General features: G+C 50.9%; 1 protein-coding gene across 3 annotated transcripts in view; it reads right to left on the reverse strand.

Moving 5' to 3' along the window:
* ASAP2 (ArfGAP with SH3 domain, ankyrin repeat and PH domain 2) overlaps window positions 1-23,425 on the reverse strand; it is a 154,808-nt gene that overhangs the window by 20,087 nt on the left and 111,296 nt on the right. For all 3 annotated transcript variants that reach the window (XM_070451860.1, XM_070451854.1, XM_020912045.2), the window contains exons 12-18: window positions 21,566-21,653; window positions 18,246-18,294; window positions 18,002-18,168; window positions 15,399-15,532; window positions 7,722-7,816; window positions 1,974-2,163; window positions 1,183-1,268 (exon numbers count right to left, since the gene is read on the reverse strand). In XM_070451860.1, the coding sequence (XP_070307961.1) occupies window positions 1,183-1,268; window positions 1,974-2,163; window positions 7,722-7,816; window positions 15,399-15,532; window positions 18,002-18,168; window positions 18,246-18,294; window positions 21,566-21,653 (809 nt within the window). The remainder of the gene's footprint in view (window positions 1-1,182; window positions 1,269-1,973; window positions 2,164-7,721; window positions 7,817-15,398; window positions 15,533-18,001; window positions 18,169-18,245; window positions 18,295-21,565; window positions 21,654-23,425) is intronic.

Below are 23,425 nucleotides of genomic sequence, written 5' to 3' on the forward strand. Positions count from 1 at the left end.
GGACTGCCCTGCCCGATGTCATGGGAACCCCCACCTCACAGGACAAGCCGGGGGGCCCTGCCTGACGTCATGGGGACCCCCACCTCACAGGACAAGCTAGGGCTGCCCTGCCTGATGTCATGGGACCCCCACCTCACAGGACAAGCCGGGGACTGCCCTGCCTGACGTCATGGGACCCCCACCTCACAGGACAAGCCGGGGACTGCCCTGCCTGACGTCATCAGACCACCCCTCACCTCACAGGACAAGCCGGGGACTGCCCTGCCTGACGTCATCAGGACCACCCCTCACCTCACAGGACAAGCCGGGGACTGCCATGCCTGACGTCATCAGGACCACCCCTCACCTCACAGGACAAGCCGGGGACTGCCATGCCTGACGTCATCAGGACCACCCCTCACCTCACAGGACAAGCCGGGGACTGCCCTGCCTGACGTCATCAGGACCACCCCTCACCTCACAGGACAAGCCGGGGACTGCCCTGCCTGACGTCATCAGGACCACCCCTCACCTCACAGGACAAGCCGGGGACTGCCCTGCCTGACGTCATGGGAACCCCACCTCACAGGACAAGCCGGGGACTGCCCTGCCTGATGTCATGGGACCCCCCACCTCACAGGACAAGCCCAGGGGCTGCCCTGCCTGATGTCATGGGACCCCCACCTCACAGGACAAGCCCAGGGGCTGCCCTGCCTGATGTCATGGGACCCCCACCTCACAGGACAAGCCCAGGGGCTGCCCTGCCTGATGTCATGGGACCCCCACCTCACAGGACAAGCCCAGGGGCTGCCCTGCCTGATGTCATGGGACCCCCACCTCACAGGACAAGCTGGGGACTGCCCTGTCTGACTTCGTGGGGGCCACTCCCCCCCACTTGACAGTCAAGGGGGCTACAGCCAAAGGATGCTTTCCAGGGGCTCAGAATTCAGCAGAACTATTCACGGGGTGTCCCCCTGAGCCCCAGACAATAGAAGCTGGATGCTGCAGACACCAGAAGGGGTTAAGACTGCACAGGGACACCCCACACCTGCAGCCCTTTCGCTGTCCCGTACATCCTAGTCACACCTGAGGAAATTCTAACACACTGGCCATGCTGCAGAAGCAGTGAGGCAACCCCTGATCCCTTCCCCAGAAACACCCAGGAGCAAAATCAAACACCAGCCCTGATTTCAGGATACCTACCTGTTCTGAACTAAAAAGTCTACAATGTGGAGAGAAGTCCGGTCCACGGACCTGACGGCAAGATGGAGGGCAGTCTCATCTGGCTCCTGAAGACCAAACAGAAACATTCCAGAGTCCCAAGGGGAGCACTCAGCTCTGCGGCCAACGCAAGTGAAAGCGTGTATTTCTCTTCTAAAAGCCTCTGAGTCTGTCCTTTGAAAAACCTATCTCTAAAATGTGTTACCTATTGCTAAGTTGTGTCTTGTAAGCCCACGGACTGTATGTAGCCTGCCAGGCTCCTCTGTCCATGGGATTTCCCAGGCAGGAATACTGGAATGGGTTGCCATGCTCTCCCCCAGGGGATCTTCCCAACCCAGGGATCAAACCTGAGTCTCCTACGCTGGCAAGCAGATTCTTTACAGCTGAGCCACCAGGGAAGCCAATCTCCACGGCAAAATCTGCCCTTGGGAACCTGTCATTTAGAGACTGGTCCTAGTCCTCCACCCTCCCCGGAAAAGAATGAAAAATTCGGAGGTTTCATTGCAAAGTCCTCTCAAGCTTTCTGACCCACTACCTGCATCATCAACATGATGAGGCTTAGGCCTCTGAGAAAAGGCTCCTTCCCCTGGGGATGGACTCTCTTCCCAGAGCTGCCCCTACAGTTTGGCTGAAGAATCAACCACACTCACCCAGGACTCACTGCCTCTTCGCTCAGGGTGTTTCATGACACTGTCAGCACTTCTGATGACATTGCTTTGTCACTCCCCATCAACCCCTCCAACCCTTTCTGTTTTTTACATGTCCTTTCTTACATGTCCATTGGCCAGTGGGATTTTTTCTGTAAGATCCACACCGTCGGCGTATGCTTGAAGTAATCCAAAAATGTCTCTTGTTTTCACAGCTTCACAAAGACTGTGAAGTTTGGCCACATTATCCGCGTGTTTTTTCCTTGCGTATTTCCTCTCAATGTACTTGGCAGTGATGTAGTCCTTTCTTGCATTCCTGAAATCAAACATAACTGCCTTGTAAATGACTAAGGGCCTTAACATCCATTCATCTGTAATGAGTTAAAAATAATCCCACCCCCTCATGGTAACAAGGACTGATGCTGAAGCTTCAGTACTTTGGCCACCAGATGCAAACAGCTGACTCAATGGAAAAGATCCTGATGCTGGGAAAGATTGAGGGCAGGAGGAGAAGCGGGTGACAGAGCATGAGATGGCTGGATGGCATCACCGACTCAATGGACGTGAGTTCGAGCAAACTTTGGGAGATGGTGAAAGACAGGGAATCCTGGCATGCTGTAGTTCACGGGGTGGCAAAGAGTTGGACCTGACTTGGCGACTGAACCACAACATGGTAACAAGCGGCACGGGAAGAAAATTACAGAGCAGGAGGCAGGCAGCGTGTGGCTCCCCTGCAGCACCAGCGTCCATTCTGCCTCTAGCACTTTCAGGAGGTTGGACACCCAAGACAAGGGGTATCAAGGTCTGGGTCTAAGGGCTGAGCAGCCGGGTTGGGGGACTGGCAGACTGCGAGGGAAGACTGTTTTCCTGTTTGTGGGCACCATGCCTGGCAGGCAGGTTCCCCACGTGCCCCATGAAATCAAACGAGTTGTCAATCTTCATGGTCTATTCAAGGCTTTAACTTGGCCTTACGGGCACAGACCCCACCTCTCCAAGGAGCATAGAGCGGCATCAAATCCAGGGGAGCCAAAATCCTCCCCCGCTGTAGACTGCCAAGTGACCCTGGGCAAGTACGTGACCCCAAATCTTCTTATCTGTGAAATGCACACAGCCTGGGCGAAGCACATGAGGTGACACTTTGCTGCACTCCCGGAAGGTCCTTAGGGCCTCGGAAAGTACTGATGAACTTGAAAGATGGAGCAAGAAAAACAGCGGCTCCTGGTCCAGAGGACTGAGCATCTCACTCTGAGGAACATAACAAGCAGTCAACAGAAACTATAAAAACCTAAACATGGTGTTTGAGGGACAGTAAACGCTAATTACCCATGACAACCAAGTCATAAGGGTCCACCAGCTGATGAACAGGTAAAAAAGACGTGGTGTCCACATAACAAGAGTACCACTCAGCCACAAAACGAATCAAGCACTCACGTGGACCAACCCTGCAAACACCCTGAGATCCTAAATGTAACACGCCAACACTAAAGTCCACATGTGGTGTTATTCCGTTCACTGAAATGCCCGCAACTGACAAATGTGTAGAGATAGGGAGCAGCGGCCCCAGGCTGGGGGGAGGGGGTGTTGCGGGGAGGGGGGGCGTAAGGGGACAGAGTAGGGGATGGTTTATAGGTACGGGGCTTTCTCCTGGGATGAAGAAAATGTTCTAAAATTGCTTGTGGTGATGGAAGAACAACTGAGAATATACTAGAAGCCAGTGAACTGTACTTTAAATGGGTGAACTGTGATGGTATGTGACTCAGATTTCAACCAAGTTGTTAAAAATTCCAAGACAAAAACTCAGCACGGATCAAGGTGTTTCCGCACCCCCGCCCCCCCCCGTGACTCTGGGCCAGCAACTCAAACCTCCTTATCCTGTGCAAGTGTACACGGCCTGTGAGGCGTGCACAAGCCAACGACATCTGTTCGCAGGCCTCTTTGGGATCACAGCGACAGAGACAGCACACTGAGGCCTTCAGACCAGGGTTCCGTATGCAGTAACCAGGGCAGCAGGGAGTGAAAAGGCGCTGGGGGAACCCACCAGCTCTTCCTGGCTGGGGCACCAGGGCTACACCCACTGCACCTGTTTCTATGATCGTCAGGGCCCAAGGCCCCCAGGTCAACCCATGTGGGTCCTTGCTGCAGCCCACCAGGGTTCAGAAGCGGGTGGGTCAACTCCGGGATCCCAGTGGGGGCATACAACACTTTGCGGGCTTCACCTAATAAACCACCACCTGGGTGTCCGTAGACGCTGCCTCGCGTGAACTGTGCTGGGGGACTTCACACGTGTCCCCCACGGGGGACGGTTACTGTGGGCCACAGGTTGGGTGGAGCTGTGCTGTCCATCTGACCCTCGCAACAGCGTTGTGAACGCGAGCCCATGCCCTCCAGCTCCGAGGGCCGCCCTGCTCCGCTGGACTGAGCTCTCCTCGCAGGGGCTCCCAGCCAGAGCGATGCTCTGGCTGCTGCCTGGTGACCGTCCCGGCTGGACAAAACCAACAACCCGTCTGATGAAACTCTACAGGTCTCTTATGACGGGTGGCAGGGCTGGACAGGTATTAAGGCTTCGATGGCTCCAATAATCACTTTGGGGCAGAATCACTATGAACCCTCAGGAAGGGGCTAGTGATAAACTGGACCTTATACTTTTTAAATGTTTTATCCACTTGTCCAGGCTCTGGGTCCCAAACCCAGAAGGTGGTCCCCCCACCAGCACAGGTACAGGTCTGTTGGGACCACACCAGACCCCACGGATTCCTGGTGGAAGTTGACTCTGCCAGTGTGACCCCTCCACCTCTTCTTTTTTTGGGAAAGGTTAAGGCTTTTGGAGGAAAGCAATGAATTTAATAATAATGTGTTTGGCATGTGTTCAGAGAGGGAGGCGTCTTATACTTCCAAAGGACAGAGCGTGTGTGAGAGCCCTGAATCACGGGAGAGAAACGGCTTTGGCCTCAGTGAGCAGGAAGCTCCCTGCTTCCTGCCTATTTATATCTCTCAACACCCCCCAAATCCATCTGGGGATTCACAAGCCATGAGACGGTCTCTGGCTTCCCTTTCAACAGATTCATCTGCAGATGGTGTGCTGCTTTGAGATAAAGCCAGGAGCAGTGCACTCCTCTTAATCTGGAAGTAAGACAGCAGTTTCTCTAAGTAGTCACAGAACTAGGGCTTCACCTCTGACTCATTGTTTCATTGTTTATGCACGAATATTTCCCATCACAAGCAACATATTATGGTGGGACAAACAAACACGAGTAAGGTGAGATTTATTAGAAAAAAGTATGTGGACACCTAGGTACAATGTAAAGTGGGATAAAATGCTTTAAAACAGAGCTACGCCTGCAACTGGTTTCAGTTGAGGGGGCATCCACGTGGGTGCCAGTTTGCTGTCACACTGGTCATCTGCCCTCATTTTGAAAAAAAAAAAGAGAGGAGTAAACATCCTTTTCACTGGCGCCAAGGCTGGGAGGCGGGGCAGGGGCTCAGTGTAGATGGAACATTTATATCCAAGAGTTCTACACAGGCAGGATTCACTTTTTAGAACTATTTTTGCCCAGAATAAACAAATGCTCTGCTTTTATAAAGTACCCCTGGTACTTGGAAGAAATCAGTGACCATGTCTTATACTCTGTTCAAAGTGGATCAATACTGCAGGCTTTCAGGAGAGCAGGTGTCTATGAGACAGTAAGTGAAGTGCCCCAGGGGACCACGACGTTTCTATCCTAACAGACCTTCTCGTAACCCAGTCAGCCCACGTCAAGGGAGCTCTCCACGGGCACCTGCCTCGAGAGGACCCGGACTTCTCAGCACGCACGCCCACAGTGAGCAACAAGGGCTGCCAACATCAACCAAGCACGAGGTGAGCGCCCCCCTCACCCCCGATGTACGTCCCAGCGACTCTGAGCGAGGGATGGCTGTCCCTCTCTTTCTATTAAAGGAAAAGGGCCTGGGGAAGCTGATGAACCCTCCCAGCTCCCGTGGTGGGCAAGGATGCAGGTTTCTATACTTCCCTGTTGTCTCTCCAGGTCTGGGTAAGGATACAGACTTGGAACTCAGATCCTCATCAGGAGAGGATACCAACTCAGTAAGCCCCGTGCCTGGAATCTAAAATCACACCTCATGCAATCTCAAGGAAATGCCACACCACTGCCATCTGCTCCAGGACCCAAATGAAGACTGACACTAAGCCAACCCCACCCACGCTCACCTCCGAGGCTGACACCTGTGAGGGTGTGCGACGTGCAGGACACCTGCTCCTCCCGTTAGTCTGTCTAAGCTCCCTCCCTGGAGGTATGTCACCTCACCCGAGGCCAAAGAACACAGATCCTGTGGCCCTGGCTTCCAAAGACCTGCCCCCACAGCAGGAAACCCTCTCTCCACCACTGTTCGGGGTCCTCGCCCGACACCTGGGGGAGCCCTGCCAGCAGCTCTCACTCTGATTACTCCCAGGGGATGGCTGTCTCAGTGAATGCATTGTCTCTTCTCTCTGAGCACATGTGTCTTTTTTTTTTAATTGTTTATTTCTTGTTTTTATTTTTTTGGTTGCACTGGATCTTCATTGCTGCACACAGGCTTCCTCCTGTTGCAGCGAGCGGGGGCTTCTCATTGCAATAACTTCTCTTGTTGCAAAGCACAGGCTCTAGGGTGTGCCGGCTTCAGTAGTTGCAGAGCACAGGCTTAGCTGCTCCACGGCACGTGGAATTTTCCAGGATCAGGGATCAAACCTGTGTCTCCTGCACTGGCAGGCGGAATCTTATCCACTGTACCACCAGGGAAGTCTCTGAGCACGTATTTCTCGCTTCCCCTTTCCTGCCAAAACACACTCTGACTGGAAATCAACCCTGAATCTTCACTAGAAGGACTAATGCTGAAGCTCCAAAACTCTGGCCGCCCGATGCAAAGAGCTGACTCACTAGAAAAGACCCTGATGCTGGAAAAGATTGAAAGCAGGAGGAGGATGGGGTGACAGAGGATGAGATGGTTGGATGGCATCATTGACTCGATGGACATGAGTTTGAGCAAACTCCGGGAGTTGGTGATGGAGAGGGAGGCCTGGTGTGCTCCAGTCCATGGGGTTGCAAAGAGTCAGACACTACTGAGTGTCTGAACAATACTACTCAAATGCTGAACTGGCCTGGGACCACCCCCATCTGCCCCACTGTGCCCCCCTAGAGCGAGTAAACCACCCCAGTCCTGGTGCAGCAGACAGGCCACCCAGGGAGAATTGGGCTGGAGCCTTGGGGGGCAGGCCAGGCACTGCCCTGACCCCCAGTCACCCATCACTTCTCTCAAGGACCAGTGTGCGGCTTGGGTGGTTTATGCTTTATACAATAAGACTGGTAGGAAATTCCCCTGCTGTCAGTTCTGCCTCAGTGGGCCAGCTGGGTGCATGATGAGGCACAAACATGTCCTAATCAGGTTTTGTGTCAACAGTTAAAACAGAAACAAAAAGTTTCTTGAAGGGAACGACACACTCGACATTTGCTCTGAGTACCAGACATAACCACGTTATCTGTGACAACCCACCCTCTCAGCGTCTCAGAATTCAGAGAGAACTCAGGTGGGAGGGCGACGACCCTGCCCTGAGACAGAGGCAAGGCTGTGTCCACATAGATGGTGACACTCAGTGTTCCCCCCCAACCCCCAACCCCCAGGGAAATCTGCTTGCCTATGGCTTGCTTCTAAGAAAAACTGCCACATCAAATTTCTACTTAGACACCCAGAAGGGTTGCAGAGACTTTATACACAACACAGGCTGATTTCTTCCTTAAAGAAGCAACAACCGATACACCCAGACTTGTTAGCCCCCTGCCTCTGGGGGCCCAGGGGCAAGCCAACCTTTGTTCAGCGGGCGAGACCCACCAGCCACATACGTACATGTCGCTGCCCGGGTTGGGTTTGACCGAGTCCTCAGTGGGGAGACAGCACTCCATGATTTCATTGAAGCCTGCGTTCCCGATATTCTTGGCAAGCTGCAAAAACAAAAGTCTGTTTCAGTGCACTCAATTATTAATACCTTCCACCGCTCCACACTACTCACACAGCTGATGATTTATTTAATGGTCGCTAAGAAATAGAGCAATAAAGCGGTTTGCCTTTAATGAAGTTGGACAAAACCCAAACCCCAGAGGTACCCATAAAACCAGAGACAAGAAGCGCCTGTTACAGAGGAGGGCTCTCATAAAACGTTCCCTGGACAGAAAGCCTCCGTGGACTGGGAGGAGCGGGAACTTGGCTCAACTCAAGTTTCTATTCTTTCCCCAACCTCCCACCCCAAGAAGAACCTGCGCTCTGGCTGAGAGAGATCTAACAGCCTTTACTCTTGCCAGTGAGGGGGGGACCTGGGCCAGGAAGCCAAGATTCGCATTCAATCGTGGTTCTATTTACTGGCTTTGTGACCACAGGCAAGGCAGCTTCCCTGAGCTTCGGTTTTTTAATAGAACTATGGGGATGATACCTACCTTGCCAGCCTGCAAATAATGATAAAATGGGATTTTATTTGAAAGCATTCAATACACTAAAGCACTGAAAACACGTCTGTTTCAAGGTAAGGTTCTCACTTGCTGATCAACTCCCTGACCTAGTTAGAAAGGAGCAGGTTTCTTCGCTGCTCCCTGACACAGGCTCTGTGCTGGATGCGGCGGGTACCACGTAAATACCACGGCTGGTGGCAGCCAGGCCACCCAGCAGAGTGGCACTTGGCACACTCCTGAACGGATGCACAAATCCGGAGTGACTGGGGTCTTAGGAGCAGGGATTTATTTGTCCCACCCCCAGCACCCAGCTGAGCACCTAACCGAGGTGGGGCTCTTCAACATCTAGCGAAACAAAGAAACCAAACATGAACACCGGGCCCAGTGCAAATCAGGTGACTGGGGTCTTAGGAACAAGGACTTATTCATCCCACCCCCAGCAGCCTGCTCAACACTCGATGGAGACTGGGTTCTTCAACATCCAATGAAACAAAGAAACTGAACAGAAACACCAGGCCCAGTGCTTTGCAGAGAGCAAGTACTTTCATTTCCCATTTCCATGTTGAAAACGACAACAGTGGGAGCAGGGACACTTCTGGGGCTTCTGCCCTCAGTGAACCACATGGACACAGGTGAGTGGGGTGTTCTGGGAAGCTAGGCTGTGCCTGAACGGCCTCTCTCAGGGGGCGCGGCTGAAGGAACAGCCAAGGGGTCTGGCTTGGAGAAAGCCATGCTTCCTGGTGGCCGGTCACACGACATGGAGAGGGGGTCGTGGTGGGGGTGGGGTGCCAAGGACAGAGAAACACGCCAGCTTCATGATCAGGGTGGGGAGCCTTCCTGAGTCTTCCTAGTCCTTGTGAACCAAGTTCGGGACATTCTGAGTCCCAGGCTCTCAGGAGCCGCTGCCGGGGCCTCAGGCCGGGCCCCGGGGCCTCTGGTGGCAAAACTCCAGGTACCTCACTGCTCTGTCTCCGGAGACAAAGCTGATGATTAGAGTAGCAAGCCACAGTGGGTGATGCGGCGTACCAAGACTCTAGACTGAACCCCAGCGTTGGGGCCCCGGTTTAGAGCCAGGCACCTGCTAAGGCCCCACCGCTCCGCACAACATGAACGGCATCCCACAGCCAAACATAGCCACCTTCAGGGGGGTTGCCAGGACAAGCCCCTGCACCGCCCCCAGGAGCCCCCGGGGCCGTGGGCAGACGGGAGGGGGTGAGGGGAGGAGGAGGATTCCCTTCTGCTGGGCTTGGCTGGCTCACAGGGGCCAGCTGGTCCAGGGGGCCACCACGGCTGTGCATCACAGCTGCCCAGCACGGGCAACGGGCCACCTCACAGCCTCGCCGAGTCCTAGTGGATGGTCTAGCCCGCGGAGAACCGTCTGGAACCAGGAGCCAAAGCACAGCATTTGCAGATGGAGGGTGCAGCATTGTGTCAAGAAGATGGGGGTCCAGCAGGATAGGGCAGGAGCCAGGGCAGCAGGAAGGCTGGTTAACCAGCCCCGACCCACACGGCCTCTGCTCCCAAGCACTGTCCCCGGACGGGGGGGCCTCGTCGAGGGGACACGGGGCCCCAGCAGATCTGGGGGGTCTGGGGCACTTACAAGCTGTGTCATCAGAGAAGTGAGCCCCAGGGACGGCCAGAACACACATGGGGCCCTCAGGCCGGCTGGGCTCTAGGCCTGCTCCAAGGGGCTCAAACAAGACAGAGGTGAACAAAAAAGCAAAGGAAGGGACCTGTGATGAGGGCTGAACCAGCAATGCAGGAATGGAGACAGCAGGATGGTGGGAGAGCAGGGGTCTGCTCTAGACGCACCCCCCCACCCCATGCCCTGGGACTGCGTCTCCCTGATGTACAAAGCACCTGAGGATGGGGTCCAGGAGTGACACATTCCTGGAGACCTGGGGCACCTACCCTCTCGGGCCCCTGAGCCAGAAAGGGGCTGTGGGTTCTCTCTAGAGATGGTTTCCAGAGTTTGGGTGAGGATGGGGAGCCTCCGGTGCCCTGTTTTCATGCTTCCGGGTGGAAGGTCACGATTCCTGAGATATTCTGTCTTCCTGTACTTGTGCCAGGAGAAGAGGAGTGGACAGTGAGAGAAAAGACCTCCCTGCCCGAGGGGCTTGGAAGGACAGACACCCCTGGGACACCCCCAGGATGCAGCGCCAGGTGGGTCTGCCCCTCTGGCCCCACCTGGGCCCCGAGTCCAAGTCTTGGATTCAGCTACCCGCACACGTGGGAACCAGGTCAGCGGATGCAGTGGTTTTCAGCAATGAATTGGACCTTCAATCTCCCAAGTGGTTCCAAATCCACGCAGGAAAATGGGGTGTCGTCTCCTGGGCCCCCTCAGGTCCCAGAAGGTTGGAAAGTTTGGAGTGCATGGCACACAGATGGATAAAAATGGCTCTGGGAAAGTGAAAGAACTTGACCCTTGTAGGCAGAGCTAAGAAACAGCAGTGAGCTCTAAACTGCTGCCTCCAAAGAAGGGAGCACAAAAAAATACTCTGAAAAAAAGTGTTTCCCCTGAGCCTTTAAAATGTCTACTTTAGATATATTTTATGAAGTATACAATACACTTCTTAGTAAGACAAATGCAACTATACATTACATAGAGGTCTAGGTTTTGGTGCTCAATTTTTTCTGATAAGGTTTGTGGTTTTTAAAAAGTTCTTAATTGTGATTTAAGAATAAACCTTTTAGCCACCTTTTTAAAACAAAGCTCTTGTTCAGGCTAGATAAGACCAAAGACCTGGGAAGATGTCTGGAGCACGACAGTCACTCAGTAAATGGGGGCTGATGCTGCTACTTCCTGTTGCTCTTCCTAGCCTGAAGGGCTTCATTTCAGCCCCGAGCTAAACAGCGGGGTCATCTGTAAGGAGGCTCTCAGTTTCTGAGGGTTTTCCTCTCTCCTCTCTTGCAGATCCAGCTGTTAGTTCATTTGCTTTACATTTAATAGCTTGTTAACAACCTCAGGAGAAGGAGGCATGAGGAGGTCACAAAACGGGCTTGAATCAGGATTGTGTGCTCCTGGGGTTTCTGACCCCATTCTCTAATGTTAGGTGATTTTTAAATTACTGTGGATGCTTCAGTCGTGTCTGACTCTTTGCAACCCCAGGGACTATAGCCCGCCAGGCTCCTCTGTCCATGGGATTCCCCAAACAAGAATACTGGACTGGGTTGCCATTTGCTTCTCCAGGGGATCTTCCCAACCCAGGGATCAAACTCGTGTCTCTTACGTCTCCTACATTGGCAGGCAAATACTTTACCATTAGCACCACCTGGGAAGCCCTTTAAATTACTGACTCAAATTCAATTACAGAACACTGAGGTTTTCTTCAGTAACTCCACTTACAATGTGAAACTGATCATATGAAACTAGGAGTCTCATACCAACAATACTGTTCTATGAACGACCTAAAATCAGAGCTGAAATCATAATCTTCTGTGTTAAGGAGAAAATTCATCTTTTCAAAATCTTTGCTTTTCAGGAGGCTTTCTGAAAGTAGAGTTGCTTTAACATCTAAGGGTATTAAGCTGGTGCACGCCAGTTAAGATGGCACAGCTTCCTGAACTAATCAAATTAATACTTCAATTACCCCAGTTTCCTTCCACTGAATAAGAAGTGATTCCAGGAGAAGGAAAAGGGAAGAAAAGATGACTGCCAACCAGCCACCTTCACGGATGCTGCTAAAACCACTCGACTAAACATGGGACTTCAGCATGCTTGAAACAAAAACAAATTAAAAAGGAAATGGTGAAGCACCACATCAGGGGAAGCTGTTTGCAAGACAATTTAGACAGAATTAAAGACTTCCATCATGAGGGCTACGCTGAGGCCATACGGGGGGACAGGGGCAGCATTTTACGGGGTGAGCATCTGTCTGTTCAGAACGCAATGCCGACAGGAAATGAAGCTTCCTGCTCATGTCTCTGCTGTCTCGATCAGGCTGTTCGAAAACCCCGTCTCTTGTCACAGGACCCCCTGGTGCTGGGACCCTGGCTCGGGGCAAGCTGCAGCCTCGGATACGCCGGCAAGTCCTTCCTCCTCCAGTTCACCATCGTATCTCTTTCAGAGAGTACACAGTGTCTAGTTACCATGTGCGACCCCAGAAGACACTTCCGATGAACACACCAGCCCAGGACCCTGACACCACGGCTCTGTGAACCTGAAAAGCTCACAAAGGGAGCAGTTGGTCCAGTTGGAGGATTCACACGTTACGACACGCGAATCATTCTTCTGGGAGAATTTTGTTCCAATCTTTCTGGAGGAGGAGAGGACAATACTTGATAGTTCTTACTATGCACCAGGTGGAATTCTAAACACATACATGCACATATAGGATGTGCATGAGTCAAACCTTCAGGAGATCTTTTGTTCAGGCAGCATCTGTCTAACCAAAATAACCGGGTGCTTTAAAAAGGCTTGAAATTCTCATGCTTTACCAGTGTTATTAACACCTGACACACACTCTCCGTCTATACCAGAGGAGTGAGGGTCTGGGCGTGGGATCATGCCCGCAGTAACTGGGTTGGGGTGAGAGGCAGGGAGACGTCCCCCTCCTGCGAGTGGCTAGAGTTCAGGGCAAAGAGAGGGTGGGAATAAACCCCACGTGATTCAGGCTTCTGCCCTTTTGTTTTTCGGATAATCACGGAGGAAAAGAGGCTTAGATAAGGGAGTTCAGGCAGAGATTAGACATCAGAAATAGTTGCAGCTGTCAGTTAAGCGGCCTCTGCCTGGATTTCTCCACAATGGCTGAGTTGGTGAGACTGTAAACGCCTGAGAGATTACATAGATGAGGCTCTGAGAGACAGGAAGGAAGCTCTGAGCCAGGGATCAGAGGTCACCTCCTCCTTTCACTGAGAGGGAAACATTTTCCTTCCAGCCATCTTTGGCGCTTCCCTCTGCAGTAGGCAACAGTCTCATGTAGACCATCAGATAAATTTCTGAGACGTATTTAAGCAGGTGTAACAGATGTGCTGGTATCAGGCTCCCACCAGCTTAAACGAGCTCAGCTGTTAAACAGTCATTATTAAAAATTACATTCTATAAACTCACGATTAAATAAACTACACTAAGGAATTCCCTGGTGGTCCAGTGGTTAGGACTCCGCATTTTTCCATTGCTGGGAACCCAGGTTTGATCCCTGGTTGGGGAACTAAGATCCTGAAAGCAGTACGGTGTGGTTTTAATATAAAAATTATACTAAAAACAAAGTAGTCCTCAAAACTCATCACTTCTGATTTTACTACATCTTACTATTCTATTTTTGAAGATACTTGCAACAACAGTGTCTTGTGTGGTGAGCTAACTATATGTGTGTGACCAAACCTCTTTCTTATGGCTCATCCAGTGATTCACATGGTAGCCTGAAAATGGCCCCAGTGGGAGTGTTTACATCATGTGACTGAGCAGACTACAAAGCAGGACGTCTTTGCCTTCCAGACAGTTGGCTGTAGACACTGTCAGGGATGGGGAGGGGGGATACGGAGGGGCTGCAGTGAGGTTTATGCACTCCCCACGGGGTGAGCCTTAGGGGGTTAAGAGTGTGAGCTCTGACTAAAGAGGCCCCCACTCCAGACCTGGTATGTGGATAACACATAACCTTGGGCTTGTTACAACATTCTAAGCCTCAGTTCCTCTTGTAAAACGGGGATAATACACCAAGGCCAAGGGGTTGAAGAGCAAATGAGCTAATACACACAAAGTGCTTTGCAAAGTGCCTCATGCAAAATCAGCAGTTAAACCTCAACATAAACCAGTTAACACTTCCCACTGTTTTTTTTTTTTTTTAAATCACTAGGTCGCAAAGAGTCGGACATGACTGAGTAGCTGGACAACCACATGGCTGTATAGCAGCTGCCCTGGTTTAGCAGCGCTCAAAGAAAATACACGTAGGGGTTCACATCTACGCTGTCCCCAGTTACCAAGGTTTCATGTCCGCGCTGTCTCCAGTTACCCAGGACACTGCCTGCACACACAGATCTATGACAGAGCCTATGTGCGTTATGACATTAACAATAACCGTACTATGTAACAAAGAATATTCTGCTTGGGTCTTGCCAAGGATAGCTTAGTTTTAAACTTCAATCAATCAGTGATGCTGCTAACTGGACTACCAGAACCCACTGTAATTTCTCCCAGCTTTGCCTTTCAAGACCATAAAGGAATTCCTTGGAAAAGACATGAAGGATTTGTTTGACAAGATAGTTCAAAACGCATTACAAGTTCAGACACGTCGGTTCCAGAATGATCATCAATGAGACTTATGGCCCCTCGAGAGGTCTGCTGACCACAGCAATTGATTTTCTGCCAAGACTATTGCTCTTGACATTAAAATCAATGGTAATCAATATCCTCTTAATATTTACTGTCCAATGCTTGGTTATCTCAACAAAGAACTTCAAACACTGCCTTCTAATCAGCAGTTACAGACTCTGAAGACACTCCAAAGAGCTCATGCTTTAGGTGTCCCCAAAGCACTTGTTCCTTGATGGGACCACAGTCCCCAGACTCCGAAAGTTGCTTCACAGAAAATGCTTCAGCCTCTAATAGTGATCTATAGTGCATGGCTATGTGTATCTCTGAACCAAGAATGAGAGTTTTTTTTGTTTGTTTGTTTTTTAAAGAAATACAAGCAGTAGAATCAAATATCATTATTTCTCCCAAAAGGCAAACAACAAGGGGCAGAGAAAAAGTCCACCCGAGGCTCGAGCCAGGTAGTGACCGCAGACTCAGCAGAACCTGGCCGACGACTTTGGAGAAGGAGTCTTTCCTGTCTCTGGGCTTTGGGCTCCGTGTCCTCTCAATGCCTGGGGAGAATCGGACTCTGTCAACACTCATACCAGTCTCCACACTCCTTTACGAATTCTCTTCCATCTTAGTCATTTAAGAATAAAGCTTTGCAACCCTCAACCTCTAGTAGCTGAGGAGGAGGGATTACCCATGAGTTTCTAATTACTCAAATGTACTTGGCAATATCAACAGCTACCAGGATCAGGGGAATTTTAGGAGACCAAAATGGAAACCTCGCATTCAGCTCATCTGTGTTCACTCCAAAATTCCAAAATCAAGAGACTTAAAGCTTACCAGCAGTTCAGACGTCCCTAACACGTCTAGCGTCAGGGACTGCATCCTGGAGTAGTGAACGCCCAGCTCCCTGTGGATCCCGGAACATTCGATGCAGGTGAGAACGCCGAGGTTGGTGGAGAGCCACGTAGGATCTGCCAAAGATAGCGAGGAACACCGAAGCTTGTAAGGAGGGGCCAGGGTCAGGACTTGGTTCTTGTATAGTTACTACTCAACATGGAGTTTTGATGCACCATGCAGCCAGATCCTATGTGCAGTGGGAACCCTCATCCATCACTAATTACCAGTGGTGGCTCAGATGGTAAAGAATCTGCCTGCAATGCGGGAGGCCTGGGTTCGATTCCCGGGTCAGGAAGATCCTCTGGAGGAGGGCATGGCAACCCACTCCAATAATCTTGCCTGGAGAATCCCATGGACAGAGGAGCCTGGTGGGCTACAGTCCATGAGGTCGCAAAGAGTCGGACAGGACAGAGCGACTGAGTACACACAGAAGTCACACACAGTGCACAGGTGCACATATCTACTCCCCTTCTTCCTACAGCTCCACCTGCCCATCCTTCCATGCATTTAATAAATGCTCCCAAGGGACAGGGCTGTGTGTAGAATAGGACACAGTGCCCTCTAGCGGTCATGGGTCCCTGGACACAGACCACACCCACCAGCAACCAGGTTGTATCAGCAAAGGGGACAGTCTAGTGCCACATGGGGGACAGTCTTAATTCATATGTCTGTATGTCAAAGATGCTAATAATACCAGCAGAGAACACATACTATGTGCTGATGCCAAGCTCTGCTCAGCACAGAGCTGAAGCGATTACAGTAGGAACAGCTCCACCTGTAACAAAAGCTTCAGAAATTACAGGTGCTTTCCTTTAATAGCTCATTTAACACATATAGGAGGATCTGGATGCAAACAGGGCCGGTGCCTTCACGATCTGGCTCAGAGAGGCCAGGGGTCTTCCTTGACGCTGCGGAATCAGACTGCAGCCCTTGCCTTTACCCAAGTTCAAACCCAGCTTGCATTGCATGTTCACTTATTTGCTAAAGTGTCCTAACCACATGCCACAGTTAAGCAGTCAAGATAGGTTTGCTGCATGTTGGGTTTACTGAAAAACTCGGAATTCAAAATAAAACACACTTGAGCACAGTCCGGAAGTTCAATTCTCTTTTTAGAACTGCTTGTTTGCCCTCAGAAACTCATTGCAGGTAAATACCGTAACCTTGGTCATATGAATCGTGAAGTTATTTTTAAAATGTTCAAGGTATAAAAATTTTATCTGAGTTTGGAAACACGTCTGGGCACCTGTGTTTCCACTTTTTTGGACCTATCTGCTGTTATCAACTGTGTCATGCTTAGTAGACACATGCTTTAATATGTCATGTCATATTAAAGTATGCTATTAATACTTTATAGTCTTAGCATTGTCTTAGCATTTTAAAAGAAAAATGTTGTAGCTCTGACTTTGTTTCTTACAAGAGTGTTTTAAAAGTCCAAGTGTGATTTACTACTTTTGCTACCCACCTCATCTCCTGCCAAAGACATGTTATTAATGGTCCAAGGCCTCAGGAGGTAATTCTTCAAATTACCCCCAAATACAGCCTCCAACCTAACAGGGACCCCCCGCCCCCCACCATGGCACGTCTCAACTGTCCACTCTATCTTTGCTTTGTTTTCAATAAAAATCATCATAGAATTAGAGGAACGAGAAGGTAAGTGGCCATCCTAACCAAGCCACAACCTTTCCCATTTTACAAATATTCAGAAAACACTACTCTGCAGCTCCCCTGACACCATTCCATCTGAATTATAAGAGTAAGCCAACTCTTTAAACTTTTAAAGTACTGTTTGTTAAAATCTACAATGATAATTCCTGTCCATTAAAAATGAAACCCCAGCGAATGTTAAAGTTGCTCCAGTTGTGTCTGACTCTTTGGAATCCTATGCACTGTCACCCCCAGCATCCTCTGTCCATGGGGTTCTCCAAGCAAGAATACTGGAGTGGATTTCCATGCCCTCCTCCAGGAGATCTTCTGGACCCAGGGATCAAACCCACATCTCTTACATCTCCACACTGGCAGGCAGGTTCTTCACCGCTAGTGCCACCCAGGAAGCCCAGCAGGCTTTATCAAAACTCAGAAATAAAAACCTCATTTCACAGAACACGGCAGCTGGAAGGGGCCCACAAGCAGTCTGGACTGGTCCCTTCGCTTTCCAAACAGGAAAACCGCCATCTGACAAAGCCAGTGGCTCTTCCAGGGCCACTGGCGAGACAGCGGCTTAAAGCTGCCGCAGACGTGGTACAAAGAGAGGGTGGATCAAACCCCGGAAGGAGCTGCAGCCTCCAGCCAACAGTGACCGGTGACCCTGGCTTCACCCTCGCTGTGTGCTTCTGTTTCCAGTTCTCAGAAAGGCTTTATAAATTTCAGCTCTCCCCTCCGGGGCCTGTCCTGGGGCTGGGAGGCAGGCACCCTCTCCCCAGTCTGCACACAGTTCAGGGAGCCCGGGCTGGGCTGGGCTGCTCTGAACTGGACATGTGACAGGACAGCAAAAATCTGTGACCAGGTTCCACAGTCCCTGGGCTGGGAGGGGGCGGCTGGGTCACCTGGCGCCCCGCAGTCACAGCACACGTCGTTGCCCGTCATGCCCTGGACCTCCGAGATGATCTCCTTCGTCAGCTCCTGGACGATGTTATTTTCCCCTGTGTTGTCATCTCCCTTAAATGCGTTATTTAGAGCTTCTTCTTTGCTGTTTTGCAGCACAGACATCCATCTAGAGAAGTAACAGTGACGCTCTGTTAAATCCCAAGGACAATGGCCCATCCCAGGTTCCTCTGCTGTGTAACTTACATTTGACACTCCTGTTCATCCTCGGCTTGAAAGTGGTACGTCCTGTCATCTGCAGGGCAAGGAAGGGGTTTTTGTCAATTGTAAGCCTGGACAGTAATTCACACACAATTCCAAAAGAAAGTGGTTTGTAATTAACCTCGGGAAGAGTTTAAACTCCACTAGGAAGTCAATGATTTGTGTACAATCAGGCACTCCCACCCCTTCGCAGGCAGGCCCCGGCTTGGAAACTGCAGCTTTGTGATGCAAATTAGCGAGCCGCCTCTGTTCCTCCATTCAAGTCTAAAGGGAACAAAAGTCTTTTTTTTTTTTAAACTTGCTAGAGTTGATCCCCAATTGCTAAGGCCCTTTGAATAGTATGAAACCCTTTTCTAGAGCAAGGATGTTACAAGCTTTCTGGGTTCTTTTTACAAGCTCTTCTGGGTTCTTTTCTTTTCTGGGTCCCAAAATGTGTAACATCAGTCCAGTTGTGGGAAAGCATCAGAGGAACACAAACTGAGAGCCAGGGGACTAAAAAGCTGGTCAATAATTCTCAAAGTATCAAAGTAATGAAAGACAAGGAAAGATACAGGACCGTTATAGGCTGTAGGAGACTAGGATGAAATAGCAGTAGCAATGTGAAGCCCTGGGACAGAAAAAAGGACACTAACAGAAGAAATGGTAAAATGTGAATAAGATTCTCAGTTACGGGCATCACAGCCATGCAAACATCCTGGTTTTCACAGCTCCAGACATGGCCAGGAGGTGGTTCAGATGGTAAAGAATCTGCCTGCGATGCAGAACACGTGGGTTTGATCCTTGTGTCAGGAAGATAGATCCCCTGGAGTAGGATCACCCAGGATTCTTGCCTGGAGAATCCCATGGACAGAGGAGCCTGGCGGGCCACAGTCCATGGGGTCGCAAAAAGTCAGACATGACTGAGTGACTAATGCTAACGAGCTAATGGCATTAGGCAGTTCTGTACTAAGCTGTCAGAATTAGGAGGGCTGGATAAGGGATATACAGAAATTCTGTCTACAATTGGTCCAGAAACAATGTAAAAAAGAAAGTTAAATTTCAAACACAAAAAAAGAAAGAAAAGGGGGTGAGGGAGATCCAAGTTCTGTAGACAGCAGGGCAGGGCCGGGCAGGGCCTGTACTCTCTCTGGGTTCACAATAAACATCGATGCCCCTCAAAGTAAGCAAACACAGCATCTCCAGCCCCTGCTGTCATTACACTTGTGTAAGCGCTTCAGTCCTCAGGAGACTTCTGGTGAGCTGGCCAAGAGGAGGCTGAGGCCCAGAGAGGTGTAGGGGTAGGAACGAGTGCATCAGGTTTTCTGACTCCAGGTTCCAGCCTCCTCCTACCTTTCTTCTGACACCCAGGGGGAATCCTACCCCCACCCCTGTTACTGAGGAAAGGAACAGGGTTTAAGAGAACTGAGTCAAGTTCAGAAAAATAAACTTGATCCTGAAGTGCAGATGTTAGTGGCCGAGCGGGATGTCACTGCCAGGTGCTGGGAAGAGAGGAGAGGCCACTTTCCCCACCTCCAGTCTACCTGGGGTGCAGGGTCTCACCCACCCCAAGCAGACCCCGGGTCCTGGGGAAGCCCTTGCCACGGCAGGTTGTCCAGAGGCCCTAGTCTGACATCAGGCTAACACCCTCCATTCTCCCCAAGTCACTTCATGGGCAGACCAGGCACAGGCCCCGAGGAAAATCAAGGAGATGGGGTAGGGTAGGGAGACAGCAACCCACGTCTGTAGCTAATTCTGTGCTCTAGCACGTGAATAGTGGGGATCGGGAGAAATTCTCCGTGAAGATTGCCAAATAAGAATTCCCTGGCATGCACACTAAACAAGATGCCTTTACACCAAGAACAGTATCTAGGAGCTTCAGCTGGAGGGAGAAGAGCAACAGGATGTGGTCGGAACCCCGCTACGCCGGGTCCCGGACTGGGCTGCTCCTCCACTGTGGGCTCGGACTCCAGCTGGCCACCTGCCTTCCGTGCGGACCCTGAGAATCCATCCCACTTAGGAGACTGACCCAGACGGTCTCCAGCTTCTGCACATCCCACCCCACAGAGTGGATCACGTGATCTGAGGCTACCAGCTCAGGACTTGGATTTGTAAATGGAGGGGACGGGGGAGGCTATCGAGGGCAAGGGGGTCAGACATGCTCCCGGAATGGCTGGCCTGGCCACAGGAACGTCCTCCTTGAGCAGCCAGGCTCACTGACAGCTTGATCAGCACGGCAATCCCCCTCTGGGGGAAAGATGGGTAATGGAGGATCCTGCGGAGAAACGGCTGAAGCCAGCGGTCTGTCTGTTCTTCTTCTGGGCTCTCTGGGTGAGAGATTCAAGCTGGCTTTGCAGGGTGAGGCTCAGGAGGAAGGGACGCTCCTGGGGGCTTGGTGGACCCACACCCGAAACCACACCCTTGCTGCCCATCTGTAGCTTAACTTGTGTTTCCTTCACCACCCACGTGTGTTAAGAGAACAAAGGTGTCTTGGTGATGCCAGCCCCCAGCAACCCACTCAGCAGGAAGAGTCAGACAGTCAGGCTGGAAGACAATCCCCAGCCTCTTAGGAGGCTGATTCCCCCACCTCTCAGGAGGCTCATCAGGCCAGGGTCTTCTCACTTTGCCTTGTCTCCCTTGATAATTCCAGGGGCTCTGAGCATTAAACTACATAGTAAACTCCCCAGCCTCAATAATACAACCCCACACACATCTTTAAAAGCCTCGCGATCTGAGGAGATACTGAGGCTAATAAGACAGCATTCATCTTCAGGGGAGGTCGAGAGGCCTCACACCACAAAGGAGCAGACTGTGGGGTTCTTCTGGGAGTGCCTCCAAAACAAGCAGCACAGAGGAGCAGAAACGCTGATTCTATGGTGGGAAAACAAGTCGATTTCCAACCTGCGGGTCTCAAGGGCTCTGCTGGGGGCCACATCACGCCAATATGACAGTGTTTCTAACACCCCCCCAAGTCAGTGGAGCTCTGAAGACAGAGTCACCCTATTTTCACAGTGAAAGGACTATAGGCTGGAGGGTTGATCTAGCACAATCTCCTTGTTTACAAAGAGGAAACCGGAGGCCCGGGAAGCGGAGAGGATGTGGCGGGTTTACAGAGCCCCTGAGTGGAGCAGCTTCCTGTCCTCAACCCAAGAGACCAGCAAGCTGACCGTAGTTACCAGGGGGAGGAAGAGAGGACACATTCACCGGAAAAAAGGCATTTCTCCGTGAAAACCAATTCTTCAAAATGCACTGTTTGAAATGGGGTTGATGCCCTAGACGAGAGTTTAAAATAATTTCTCTGCAGCAGAGTGTCTGAGAAAGAAGCTTACGTGAAATTAGGTCAAAACACTTCTTCTCCTCGGGGTTGGTTTTCACTTGGCAGGTTAACAGGTTAAGCTTTGCGGGAGGCCGGTTAGCCTGTTGAAAGACAAAAACAAAAAACAAAAACATAGCTGGGTGGAAAGGAATGGGAAACCACAGCATCACTCCTCATCAAAATGCAGCACGAACAGGGTCTTGTGGGGCTGCAAAGACAGCGACCAGAAGGCAGGCTTTCTCTGGAAGGCACAACACAGGTACCTGGCAGGGTGTCCTTGGGTCTCGGCTCCCAGGAGGCAGCTGCCCTTCCCTACAAGGGACACTCGGGGTCCCACACCCCAACCCGGGTGGGGGGGACAAGTGATGCTGGGCCAGCTTTGAGGTCCAAGGGCAGTGGGCTCCCTGAGATCAAAATGCTCCCTGGCCAGAGCCCAGAGGCACTCCGTCCTGATCAGCTGGGAACACAGGCTCCCAGATCAACTTCTAGTGACCTCAAAGTGTTTTCCTGAGCACTTTCAGGGAGAGTAATCTCAGGGCACACACATAACAGCGGAATCATATCCCCGGCTTTCTGAAATAATGACAGATGACAGATTCATGATCCTTAATACCAGCCATCTGTGACTGAACTTTCCACAAAATCCACTTCATTCACGTATGTATCCCCTCCCCGCTCCACACACTATGGTAACAAGAGATCACAGCATCCGTTTGTCAGAGACGTGGCAAAAATGACTACTTTACTACCATTTCAAAAACTATCATAACTAGTCCCCAGAAAGCAAAGGGCAGAGGATAAGAAGATAATTTCAGAAAAAAATAATTCCAAATGGCAAAATGCCCTCAGAAATCTTGGAGAAATCTCCCAATATGAAAGGCTTGTCTTACCACCCACCACGCTGCTAAAGCAGAGATGGAGTCGAATGTCTCAGAGTTCAGCTGTTCTTACTCACCCTTCCCGAGGTCACCAGCCGAGGCAAGAAACGGCAGACGCCTGGATGTGGGACTAACCAAGACACACACTCACACGCATCCACACCTGAGCAGACCAGCGTTTACAGACCCACCTCAACTGAGCTTGGAGTTGAGAGGGCCTCCATTCCAAGAGGACTGACCCTGGCAGCGTTTGATAAAAGGAACTTGTGGGTGAGCAGGAGCTGGACAGTCAGGGTTGGACTGGACTCTCCTGGTCACGGCCATGCTGCCCTCATCCCTCACGTGGAAATCACGGGGTGTCCATCACAGCGGATGCCCAACTGACACCCCGGGTCATCAGAAATCCCTGCTCCAGGACTCTATGCTCGGCCTGATCCAGCACACCTTGACAGTCCCAAGCACCATAAACCCAGTTTCGGATCTGTATCAGGAGAGTTAACGGGCTCGGCGGGAACCAGGAGATCTAATGGTATAGTTCTACAGTAGAAGCCCACACCACCACAACTGCGACCAAGCGCTTCCCCAAGGGGCTTGGCCCACAAGAGGTATCCGTCTACTGTGTTACCTCCTGGGATCCCACAAGTGTTCAGGTGCACTCAGGTGATGTTCCTGGACTACTTCCAAGTACTGATGTCCACTGAATCTAGATACAGGAGCGGTGACAGGGGTGATGACAGACCATGGTCAATGCAGAAACGCATCCATGGACGAGAAGATGATTTTGAATAAGAATAGATACTTTTACTCAGTTGCCGCTATTGTTCTTGTGGTTATTATCGTATGTGCTTATATGAGGCAGGCACTGTTGAAAGCATTTTCAAAGAACTCACTCATTTAATTCTCCTAGGGAGGAACCGCTCCACCATTTACATAGAAAGTGACCCTAACAGTAAATCTGATGATGCAGGCACAGTTTGGAAGCAGTGACACCAACC

Source organism: Odocoileus virginianus, chromosome 2 (assembly GCF_023699985.2).
Source record: "Odocoileus virginianus isolate 20LAN1187 ecotype Illinois chromosome 2, Ovbor_1.2, whole genome shotgun sequence".
Lineage (NCBI taxonomy): Eukaryota > Metazoa > Chordata > Mammalia > Artiodactyla > Cervidae > Odocoileus > Odocoileus virginianus.